The sequence below is a fragment of the Vicia villosa genome, linkage group LG1 (genome assembly GCF_029867415.1).
Source record: "Vicia villosa cultivar HV-30 ecotype Madison, WI linkage group LG1, Vvil1.0, whole genome shotgun sequence".
Classification (NCBI taxonomy): domain Eukaryota; kingdom Viridiplantae; phylum Streptophyta; class Magnoliopsida; order Fabales; family Fabaceae; genus Vicia; species Vicia villosa.
The window spans coordinates 25152040-25164863 of record NC_081180.1 but is presented as its reverse complement, the minus strand read 5'-3'; the positions used below and the strand labels follow the sequence as shown (position 1 = coordinate 25164863).

The 12824-nt window shown below is 39.0% G+C and overlaps 1 protein-coding gene across 1 annotated transcript; it reads right to left on the bottom strand.

Moving 5' to 3' along the window:
* Positions 1-9922: 9922 nt before the first annotated feature.
* LOC131603082 (uncharacterized) lies at positions 9923-12184 on the bottom strand. The gene has a single exon (XM_058875335.1). It carries the CDS (start codon positions 12105-12107, stop codon positions 11025-11027), a length of 1083 nt encoding a protein of 360 aa, XP_058731318.1. The 5' UTR covers positions 12108-12184; the 3' UTR covers positions 9923-11024.
* Between the last annotated feature and the right edge of the window lie 640 nt (positions 12185-12824).

The window sequence follows — 12824 nt, the reverse complement described above, 5'->3', positions numbered from 1 at the left end:
GGGTCGTGTAGACGGGTCACGAGTTGGTAATGCCCCCCTATTCCCTCGACCACGCCCCCTTCTATTTGGTACGTCTTGTGCCATAGTCGACGGTCCCTGAATGAAACCTGTGTCTTCAACATCTTGACCCATAGAATTCCCTCCATATGATAGGCGGGTGCCTGCGGCGCTGTCGAAGCTGTGTCTAGGCGGGTTAAAATCTCTCCTAGTGGGTGCGGCCTGGAAGTTTTGGAAGTTGGTGGTGGATCCGGTTTGGTTAAAAAACAATGGTTGTGGCGGTGTGTTGAAGTCAAATTGTTGGCTGGGGTACTGTGATGTGTGTTGGTCGAATGTGGTGTATTGCGGGTATTCTTCTTCTATGCCCATGTCGGGGGTCATTGGTGGTGATCTTGAAGAGCCCACCGCATGGAATTCCTGGAAATGTGATCTAGAAGAGCTCCCTGCATGGAAATCTTGATTTTGTGGTTGAGTTTGGGATGAAAAAAACGGGTGGAGTTGTTGGGAATGTTGTTGGTAAAAAGGTGTTTGTGGTTGCATTGGTTGTTGGTGGTAACTTTGTTGTTGTTGTTGTTGGTGTTGTTGTGGGTAATGTTGTTGTTGGTAATTTGGTGGTGGTTGTTGTTGTTGTTGGTAATTTGGTGGCGGTGGGTGTTGTTGTTGTTGGTGGTAATTTGGTGGTGGTTGTTGTTGTCCTCCAAAATATGGAGGTTGTGCTCGCGGGTCAGCTAAATAGAAAGGGGCAGACACAATCATTTCAGGATTTGTGACGGTCCTGTACCAGTTTACATACTCAACAGTTGGCTTCATTTCTCCCGGCGCCACAGGAAATTCTAGAACCGTTTTTGATCGACGAGCCCATATTTTACGCTGCTCTATGGCAAAGGACTTGTAATTTTGTACGTACCACTGTTCGCTAACCTTCGCAAGATGCCAACGTCCCAAACAGTCAGGCTCAGGTGGGTCAGGGATACCTTGATGCATGCCGAATTGGAGCTTCACACGATCACTCGGGTGCATCTCCACAGTGGTGAACCGTATGATGGGTGATTTTGCTGTCCAAATAGCCGCCTCGTCAAGGTCGGGTACGTGGTCCAATTCCAAGTAAGGACGCCAAATAAACTGCAAAGCAAATAATATTAATTTCAGAATATAGAAGATAGTTATTTTTAAAAATATATTTAGAAAATGGACATTTTTAGAGGTATTACTTCTTGGGGTCCTAGTCGATCTAATAGCTGGCGGTAGAAAATGATTTTGGAATCAGGCGTTTTGGACCAATCCATTCCAAGTGCATTGAACCTAAACACATTAAAAGATATAAATCAATATAGTTACAAATAATAATAGAATAAAAAGCAATAATTAAAATAAGATCCAAACGTTACCTTGAAGCGTAAGGGAAGGCGTAACTGTTTGGATTTGCAGGGGCCAATATCGGCATCCTCCACCATGCCCATGCTTGTAGCAAGAATGCACATCCACTAAATGTACAACTATCCTTTTTTGCACATTTGCATAAGGAACTATATAGGTATGCCAACACAGCCGAACCCCAACTATATGTCTTTATTGCATCAATGTCCCCAAGTAAACACAAGTACATAAAATTAACACTATTTCCCGTGCCTTCGGGAAATAGAAACCTACCAAACAACAACATAATATACATCCTAGTTTTCCGCAGTATAGTTTCTTCGTCAGAAAACTGATCCAATTGAATCCCAACATAAGCTTCCTGAAGGCCAGCAAGCTTTATACCTTGGCCCCTACCCCTTTGTTGCCCCTCACCCTCTATTAAATCCACACCCAACAATTCGACGCATAGGGCGTTTGGTTGTTGGACATTTCCATACACTGTCTTTCCATTTGTTCTGAGACCCAACAACATGTACACGTCCTCTAGAGTGACGGTACATTCACCCATTGGAAGGTGAAAAGTATGAGTCTCAGGCCTCCAACGCTCACACAATGCTAATATAAACTTCATATCAACTGAGGTATGTGTTAAGTTCATTACCTCACCAAATCCTGCACGTTTAACGTAGTCCACAATCAAAGGGTCAGGAGCAATCATCTTACCAGCACGGGTCCTAAATCTCGTGACATCCTATAGAAAAAACACCTCCCATAAGTATTTGAAATTAGTAAATTTAAGTAAAAAAAATTAAGTGTTTACTAAAACTTACATAAGTGGCAATGTTTGCAATGGTGCCTCGATGCTCTTGACCCATAGTTAGGAGAGACATGTTTGTTGATGATGAAACACAAAGTTGCTCTGATGAAAGTATAAGAGGTGATGAAGAAAATGAACAAGTTTGGGAACATATTTATAGCCAAAATGCATAGGTTATTACGAGATTCCCTGCAGAGTCTTGTCAATTCATGTCTGTGGTGGGGACGAGATTCCCTGCAGAGTCTTGTCCCGTCATGTCTGTGGTGGGGACGAGATTCCCTGCAGAGCCTTGTCACTTCATGTCTGTGGTGGGGACGAGATTCCCTGCAGAGCCTTGTCACGTCATATACAGTGTCTTGTGCAGAATTATTGGTGGGGACGAGATTCCCTGCAGAGTCTTGTCCCGTCATGTCTGTGGTGGGGACGAGATTCCCTGCAGAGTCTTGTCAATTCATGTCTGTGGTGGGGACGAGATTCCCTGCAGAGTCTTGTCCCGTCATGTCTGTGGTGGGGACGAGATTCCCTGCAGAGCCTTGTCACTTCATGTCTGTGGTGGGGACGAGATTCCCTGCAGAGTCTTGTCACGTCATATACAGTGTCTTGTGCAGAATTATTGGTTCATTTCTTGCATGCATTAGCCTTGTGTAATAGGTGGGGACGAGGTTCTCTTATGGCGTGCATTAGTCTGGTCTCTTCATGTTTATGTTACATTTTGAAAATTTTATGTTATAATAGATTTTAATTCCATATCATAATTTGTGACATGCATTATCATTAGTGTGAATTCATTTAAAACATACAACTATAATAGCTTTTGAGACTTTTATATTAAAATAGCGCAGATATATATATGTTATGGAAAACATTAATTCATTCATTAATTAAAAAGGTACATTGACAATAACCAGCACAGAAACTAAAAACATCTAAGAAAATAACACATAACAACTTGTAGTACACGCTCGATCATTGCAACAAACACAACAACACTTAATCTAAACTACTCGAGTATCACTGCAAGAACAAGTGGATCTTCAACGCCTCGGTTAACCTCTCCACTATGTGTCCAAAACATTAGATCCACGTCCACATCGTCTTTCACGCGGTCCCAATAATACATGTAGGTGCCTTCTGGATTATTATCCGTCAACGTAATGTATGGACAACGGTAATCTATCTGTTTAACTTTTCTGGTCGGACCATCTAGTTGACGAAACCCGGTGTTGATGGCTCTAACAATTCTCTGGAAATTCCAATGGGGGTTAAGGCAGACACGCATGTGACTACCTTCCTCAAAAAAAACGACAGCCCAAACTGAGTTCATTTTCAGTGTTTGCAGTAAGAATGAAGAAAGAGTTGGTACTTCAACTCCACACACACACACACACCTTTATTTATAATGGGTGAAACACCTTTATTTTGCTAATTTTTAATAACTTAAATACTAATTGGAAACTTTGTAATCTTAAAAAAAATTTCATTAATATATGCTCAGAGCATTTAATTGGACGGTACAGAAGTAGCTGAAATAATAAAGAAACTGTAACGTCTAGGATATTACAACGGTTAGGACAATGTCTTCTCTGTCCTCCATCATTCGAGTGCATTGAATGTCGTCCTCCATTGTCTCCCACCAACGCTGTCTTTCAAGAAAAACACCTCCCCTTGTTCTAAGTCTCTTGATAGATCTGATTTGTTCGCCTGGACTCCACTCTCCCTCCAAAAACCTGAGAAGAGTTCTCTTAAGCTGATCCATGGATTGAATGTTCCAAAACATTACCTGCATGGGAGGTTTGACGGCAGAGAAAATAACGTAACCGTTCCTTCGGACAATGGGAGGTTGATAGTCCAAACGCCTTACAGGTGGCGGAGGATCAGTAGTCCGGTGCGTGCCATCTGGCCTTATTCGAGATCTCATTTTTTCGTGTGTGTACTGATGCACACAAGAAACCCTAATTTATAGAGGGACAATTAGGGTTTCATTTACAAGGGAAAAACATAAACAATAATTTTGTAGAATAAAATTCAGGGCCCCACATGGTCCCCATCTGTTTTCTGTCCTTCGCATGCGTCCGAAACGAGTTCCTGTACACTAGCATGCGCCTGTAATGCGCCTGTAATGATTCCTGAAACGATTCCTGATAGATTCCTGCAACGATTCCCCCTATCTTCATGCATGCAGCCCTATCTTTTGTGGCATGCATTAGTCATGTCAAAGTTACTATCTTGTGCAGAATTATTGCCTCATTCATTGCATGCATGACCCCTGTGTAAGAGGTGGGGACGAGAATCTCTTGTGGCATGCATTAGTCATGTCAAAGTTACTATCTTCTGCAGAATTATTGCATGCATTACCCTTGTGTAGGATTTCTTGCATGATATATAGGAACTACCTCACATACTATTTTTTACTACAAACACAAACTATCCCAACCATTTCTCACTTCTGCAACACAACACAATCCTATAGCAAAATTATGGCATCCACCTCGCAGTACAAAGTTCGTGTTCATATGAATGGTGAGACATACCACTGCGACACAAACGGTTATCTATTTAGAAACACAAACTCAACACGTTTTGCTCTAAATAGACAATCTGATTTCTCGTATCTAAAAAGGAAAATCGAATCCAAAATAAGAGAACATGTGTCTCAGATATATTACCGACAACCCCTTCTTCAACCTAACAACTCAGTCATATTTTGTCAATCACAAATATCAACTGACTTAGAGGTTCAAAACATGTTCCTCACCCATGAGCATTTTGGTTATGATTATCTGGAACTGTACATAGTGGTTGAACAAAATGTACCTTCCCAAAATATTCAGTCACAAGTTATTGATCCTGTTGTTGATGACGAACAACAACCCGAGCATGTCATTGACGAAGAAACTGATATAGAAGATGTTGTTGATGAGTTGGTGAATCGTGAATCCGAAGATGAAGGTGACGAACAAGTTCCAGTACCGGAACGAGTACCGGAAACACATGCATATTCACCTCCGGCACATTTCACAACGCTTAATTTAGGAGAGGACGAGCCATCGTCCGATATGTTCTACAATCCATATATGAGGTCAAGCGAGGAGTTAAAAGAAGGTGACACGTTTCGTTCGAAGGATGATTGTCTGCTGGCCATAAAAAATTGGCACTTAGCAAATTGTGTTGATTTTAAAGCCGATCGATCAAATCCAGAGAGAGTCACTATTGCATGCAAAAACCCGGAATGTGGATACAGGCTGAAGGCATCGTTCAGAAAGAAGTTTAACGCGTGGGTGATACGTTCGATATCTCAAGCCCATACATGCGTCACCACTAACATGGCGCAAGATCATCGAAAACTAAGTCATGACATGATCTGTCATACCATCATTCCTCTGGTCGAAACTGACCCATCCCTGAAGGTTAAGACAATTATTTCTCATTGCGTTTCTGTGTTCAAATACAGACCTTCTTACAGAAAGGCTTGGTTGGCGAAACAGAAAGCAATTGAAAAAGTCTACGGCAACTGGGAGGAATCGTACCAACAACTTCCTCGATACCTGGCTGCACTGCAATTGTATTCACCTGGGACTGTTAGTATATTGGAGACACTGCCGGCACAGTCCCAGGACGGAACCCCTCTCGAAGATAATGGAATCTTCCATAGGCTATTCTGGGCGTTTCGACCATGCATCGTCGGTTTTGGTTTTTGCAAGCCGATTATTCAAATTGATGGAACGTGGCTGTATGGGAAATACAAGGGAACTTTGTTGATGGCGGTCGCGCAGGATGGAAATAGCAACATTTTTCCAATAGCCTTTGCTTTGGTAGAAGGAGAAACAGCTGCTGCTTGGGGTTTCTTTCTGAAGAATCTCCGAGCTAGAGTCGCACCACAACCCAATCTTTGTTTGATTTCTGACAGGCACGCTTCTATTGAGAGCGCATACAACAATCCGACAAATGGTTGGCACAACACTCCGTCTAAGCATGTCTACTGTATTAGGCACATAGCACAGAATTTTATGAGAGAGATCAAGGATAAATTTTTGAAGAACCACTTGGTGAACGCGGGGTATGCCTTAAACCAACCTGGATTTCAATACTACCGCCGAGAAATAGCGTTGACAAATCCAGATGCAGGGATGTGGATTGACAGCATTGATAGAGCAAGATGGACTAGGTCATACGACGATGGGGCTAGGTGGGGCCACATGACAACAAATCTTGTGGAATCAATGAACGGGGTATTCAAAGGCATACGAAACCTACCTGTAACTGCCATTGTTAGTGCTACGTATTTTCGGATGGCAACTTTGTTCGCCACACGAGGTAAGAGGTGGAATTTAGTGTTACAAACACAACAGGTATATAGCGATGTCTGCATGAAATATATACAACAGGAATCTGCCAAGGCTAACACTCATCGAGTGACCGAGTTCGACCGTCATGGCCACACCTTTAGTGTCAAGGAAACAATTGACCATAACCAGGGGCTTCCACGACAAGAGTATCGCGTCAATATCCCAGATCGTTGGTGCGACTGTGGCCAATTTCAAGCATATCGCATGCCTTGCTCCCATGTCCTTGCAGCATGTTCACATACTCACTTTGATGCATTATCTTTGGTATCAGAAATTTACAAGGTATCAACGTTGCTCAGCGTATACGACAACTACTTTCCGGTGGTAGCAATGGAGGCATATTGGCCTGTGTACGAGGGGGAAACAGTTTGGCATAACGATTTAATGCGTCGGAATAAAAGCGGTCGACCAAACAGCAGGCGTATTAGAACCGAGATGGACGTAACTGAAAAAATGCAGAGGAAGTGTAGTATATGTCGTGAGGTAGGACATAATAGGACCAAATGTCCCAATCGTGGATCTAGTTCCACAACATAGTTATTAGTTTCGATGATGTTTGTAATTTACTCTTTCAATGAAATGAACTTTTTTATTATAAATTTTATGGGTTACAACACTAAATAAATTTTATGGGTCACAAAAAAAATTACTAAATAAAAAATAGTTCATGATACATATTAAAATAAATTACCAAATATTACCATGGAAAAAATATTTGGAACCACTAAAATTTACAAAGATTTAAGAAAAAATAGTACCGAAAACATTAATTTTGTCGGTAAAAAAATTACCGAAAACATTATACCATGGAAAAAAAAATTATTTATAAAATCCATTTTGAAATAATAATTGAAAAGCATAACATAAAAAAAATTAGGAGAAAATAATGTAAAAGAAATAAAAATTACAAAAAAAAAAAAGAAAAAAAAAATAAAGGGGGGTGTTGTCGCCAGGGGGGGTGGCGACAACACCTAAAATATACACATGGGCGCCAGGCCCACTGGCGACTGCATTGCAGGCCCAGTGTTGTCGCCACCCCCCCTGGCGACAACGTGTGTTTTTTAAAAAAAAGTGACATTTGTGTAATTTTTTTCAAATCTTGGTTATTTCTGAAATTTTTTTAAAAAAAATGGTTATTAAAAAAAAAAATTCGAATTTTGCGCTCTTTATCTTTTTTGCCCCACCAAAATTTATAATTTCGAGACAATAGCAGGTACATGTACGAAGTAAGAATGAGCTCATAATGTAGGTTGGTATTCTTATGCAACCGCTTTAATGCATGTACGAAGTAAGAATGAGCTCATAATGTAGGTTGGTATCCTTATGCAACCGCTTTAATAAGTGTGCATGAAAAGATATGCGTTGTATATTTTGAAGAGGATGGGTGAACATTTATAGTTGGTTGAGTATGAAGAACTTGGTGTTTATGGAGCTTTGACTCACTATAGTATAAACTTCTCACACAAGCACTTTAAGGGAAGATTAAGAAGAAGAATTTGAGTTTATGTTGCCTGGCTACAGTATGATCCATATGGAATATATGAAACATTTTATTGAATGGTAAGCTATGCATTTTAGATTATCTTGTTATGAGTATCAAAGGGTTGTCTTGGAAGTGACATGCTATTACCTAGATTACCTTGTTATGAGTATCAAAGGGTTGTCTTGGAAGTGACATGCTATTGGTAACAGAGGTAAAAGTTGCACCATAATGTATAACAGGATGCATTCTCCTTGATTTTCTAAACTTCAATTGAGTTTGTTTATGGGTTTGAGTACTCCTTGTACTCTCGTTAATAAACTTCGCTTATAAAAATAAACATTAATATTTTATTTTCCTACGTAGATGGAAAGGCCTAAATAGTTTTTAGTTCTATACCTAATTGAAATGTTAATTCGGTAGTAGAATTTATCCTTTTGTAACCCATTAAAAAAAAGAGATATTCCAAGCTTTCTTGTAGGTATCGATGATAGTTAAGAGACTCTTTGCTTCATTTTTTCCAGTCCTAATACAAGACTATCATCAACTAAAAAATGATGAGATGTTTCTAGAGAAATTTTTAGACATGGATATTCCATTTAATTTGTTAGAGGCCTGACTTAAAATAATAATATTAGAGAAAACATCAACACATTAGATAAAATATAGAGGGATAGGAGACCCGTCTTTCTCAACGAAAAATACTTTGGTTTGAGTTGTTAATAGAAGGGATAGTCTTCATGACTATTATGATTATCACATACTTTGGTGTGAGTTGTTAATAGAAGGGATAGTCTTCATGACTATTATGATTATCACATACCTAAAGCTATAGTTCTAAACTCATTAAGGTAGTTAAGATTCTTTATTTTAGGAATGAGGCAGATAAAAGTATGGCTAAGTTGGCTAGGGTCAACTACGCTACTTTAGCCAATGCACTTTGGCTCTTTGGTGCCACCAAAGTCCCCTCCTTTGCTTTGTTTCTCTTCAAAGATTAGTATTGAACTCTTTTGCTATGGGGGCGAAAATGAAATACTGAAAGAAGACTTGGTTTTGGATGAATTGGACTTGATTTGGAAAGTTGTTGTAATGCAGTCGAAGATAATGAGCCAACAAGAGTTACAGAACCAACCTAGACTTGCTACCGATGTGCCTAATGGAGATGAATTATTAATTGTTCCTTTACTTGAACACAGAAACTCATTGTGATGGGATATATAATCAAGGGTAGCAAGTCTAAGGGTGGTTTCCTAGATATAATTCTCTGCTTAAGAAACCAATCACATTCTTGAAGGAAAAATATACATACACCAGATAAGAGTGGAAAAATATCAGATACAATCTCAACTCTGGAATAATCCCCTAATTCAACAAACAACTAATTGTTTTCACTTCTTTATAACCAGTTACAAGGCCAAAAACAAAGGCCACAACAAAATAAACTCTAGCCAAGAAGCCGCCCTCTAAGAACTGCACCACAAAGAAAGAACAAACTAGATCTCAAGCCAATTGAACCACCAACACCGGATCAGAAACCACCAAGGGAATAACAAAGGACCACAATCACTATAAATCAGGTCAAAATCTCGATCTGCAATTAGTTAATCTAAAGAATAGGGTTCTGAAGCCAATCTGTGAAGGTGCAAGAGTTTCCTATTTATCTTCCCAAGAATCATTTTCAAGCCAAAAAAATGTTCTCTCCTCCACTTCTTTCACGTTTGTTATAGTACCTAAAAACACAATTTCATTTCTTGCCCTCCAAATAGTCCAGACCACATCATGTCAGATCATTGAAAAATCACCCTTAGACTTCATCCTACCTCCTAAGAAAAGAAAACTCTCAAAGAGAAGACTAGAATCCTTAGGAAGGACTGTCTGTAATCCCAACGAGTTGAAAATCATATACAAAACACTACTAACTAAGTCGCAAGTAATAAAAAAGTGAGAAGCCGACTCGACCAAATCACCACAAATAGGACAAGCGATAAGAGCAGGGTCAATAATCACCTTTCTCTTAAATAAATTCTCTCTAGAGGGAAACCTATTGAGGAGGACGAAAGATTTAAATAATTAGAAGTCAAAAGAGAATGGTAAGCGGAGGACACCGAGAATTTCCAAATCCACTTATCTTCGTCCAAGAAAAAAAAATATAACCTCGAATGACCGAAAGAAATTCATCAACAACAGATTCCTCATGAACAAAGAAAGACATCCTCATTACATCTAAGTAATAAACAATCCTAAATTTCGTTAATCTCTTTCACAGTGCTTCCACATGTTTTCTCCCCACAAAACCAAATCACCAAACACAACAGTCTACCATCTTTTCTACAATGAGAGCTACCTCAATTTTATGACTAATAATTATAATCATATTTCTAATCCTATCTTGTTCTATGCAACAACTCATCTATCCCAACATTCTTACTTTCGAGATTCTGAGTTTAATTTCTTGTTGGCTCTCCATTGCCCGGCATTCAGTACCATATAGAAACCTAATATTGGAAAGTATATGTGTGCGTGTATGTTCAACCCATGTAATTTACAGCAACAGATAGTTATTATTTAAAACACATGTTGTGTTATCCTGTTCTTCCATATAAGAGACAAACCAGTTGCCAGGTACAAAAAATAAACTTTCTTCAAATTCATAACAACATAATCAGTAACTTGAGATAAGGTTTATGAGAAACAATAAATGAACACAAAAAACTGTATACAACAAATGTTGAAAGCGAATAATTAAAAGGATGGATAAGCATCGAATCGCTTAAGTTTCCTTAAGAACATGTTTACATGAATCCATACACGTTTTTAAAACGCAAAACCAATAGTCATCTTGGATCAATTATTTATAAAATATAAAACTAATGATATAAGGGCAGATTGTGACTTAAACCCAAACAGGTTCCAAGTTCTAAATAAGCAAATTTCAAAAATACAATCAAACTCAATTCCTCCAACCAGAGAACCATTTTCTAGAATTTGACCTGTGATCTACATGTCAATACTGTAACTAGAAAACCTAATTTATCTTTAACAGCATAGATGTTTCCTTAAAACGTTTCACATACCTTCGCTGGAAATGCTCATCAGTCATATTAAATGGTGTAGCTAAACAAGCACCCTCATTTATCAAACCTTTGGATAGAAGATACTTAACAATCAAAGCCCGTGGAGTAAGCCTTTTCTCTATACTATAACCAAAAAGCGTCGGTGCAGCCAACAGCATAGAAGGATTCCAACCGAACTCCTCGACCCACAAACTCATAACCGCATTGAGTTTCTCCGGCGACCTAAGCATAAAGTTGGGTTGCCTCTTAAATGCACTAAAAATTGCATCTTCAGAGCAACCCCATTTCTTCAAGACATCAACTTTGGCATCCCATTGGGATTTAGTGATAGCCCTTTTGGCCAATAATGCCACACCAAAACTGACTTTAGCAGGGTCAAACCCTAATTCCTTAATTTCTTCCACAGCTTTTCTCAAATCATTAGAACATATAATAGAAGGTCTAGTCCTAAGGAAATGGTAAATACAAGAAGGGGTTACCCCAAAATCAATTAAAAATTGAACATTTGGTTTCATGCGACCGTCACTGATTGAAGTGGGACAAACAATGATTGAATCAATAGCTTTCTGATCAGAGGGACAGAAGCTTCTTACCAATTCAAAAGCAGGGATAATGTGTTTCTCAAGGCTTACACGAAGGAAACGAGGGCTTCTGATGACGGTAGCGACTATGTCAGAGGGGGAAACGCCTTTGGAGGATAAAAATTGGAACTTTGGCAAAAGGGATTTGATGGGGTTTGAGACTAGAAGCTCAGGATCCTTGAGGATGATGGTTTGAATGTGGGGAATGGAGAAACCGTGAGTTTTGAAGAAGGTGATGACGGAATCGGGTTTTTCGGGGGTGGTGAAATGGATGCGTTTTGATGCTTTGAGAGCGTCTTGTGGAGATAAACCGCAAGTGTTGGTGAGGTAGGATATGGTGAAGGATTGTGGAGTTGAATCTGAGGTTGTGGAGAAGGAATTGAGAGAGTGGAGAAGGTAGCATTTTGGGGTTTGGGAATGGAGAAGAGCTCTGAGGCGGGGATAGAGAAACATTGGTTTTCAAATTGTCTCCGAATTTTAACGGAATGTTTTTTGTTGATACACCATGTTCAACTTTGACTGTTAATTTTCTAGGCTTTTGCATAAGGGAGTTTTTTTTTCTTTGTTAAGTTTGTTCAATTAAAATAAACACTAGTCAACTTATTATCTTAATGGAGATAACCCCAGGGTTGGTTTAGCGGTGGACGTTTTGGTCTTGAGAGTGTGCTTTTCTCAAAGTCTTAAGTTCGAATCATGTTAGGTGCTATCAATTCTTGTGTTGGAATTAGTCGGTCGCAAGGCCAGATACACACCTCATTACTTTGTATAAATGACTTAAAATATATGGTTAATTAAAAAATATGTAAAATTATAACAAAATCATGGCCCAGGTGGTGTTAGGGTTTTGATCTTCCATGACAGCTTTAAAAAAGACATTGCAAACAATTTTATAGAAAACATTGCTGGAGAAACACTCAACACAAAATTACATACCTATTATAATCGCTTAATAAGTCTCTGCTTAAGTAAAATTGTGATAGAAATTAACACAAAAACATATTAACAAATAATATGCAACAAATATAACACTCTCAACTTGCACAACTTGCAAGAATCTTAGAAGAGCAACAATAAATATATGGAAGAAAATTTAACAATTGAAGATCAATTTTATAGATGTTGTTCTTTCTCTTGCCAATAAATAGGATTGACCCATCTTTCTGACTAACA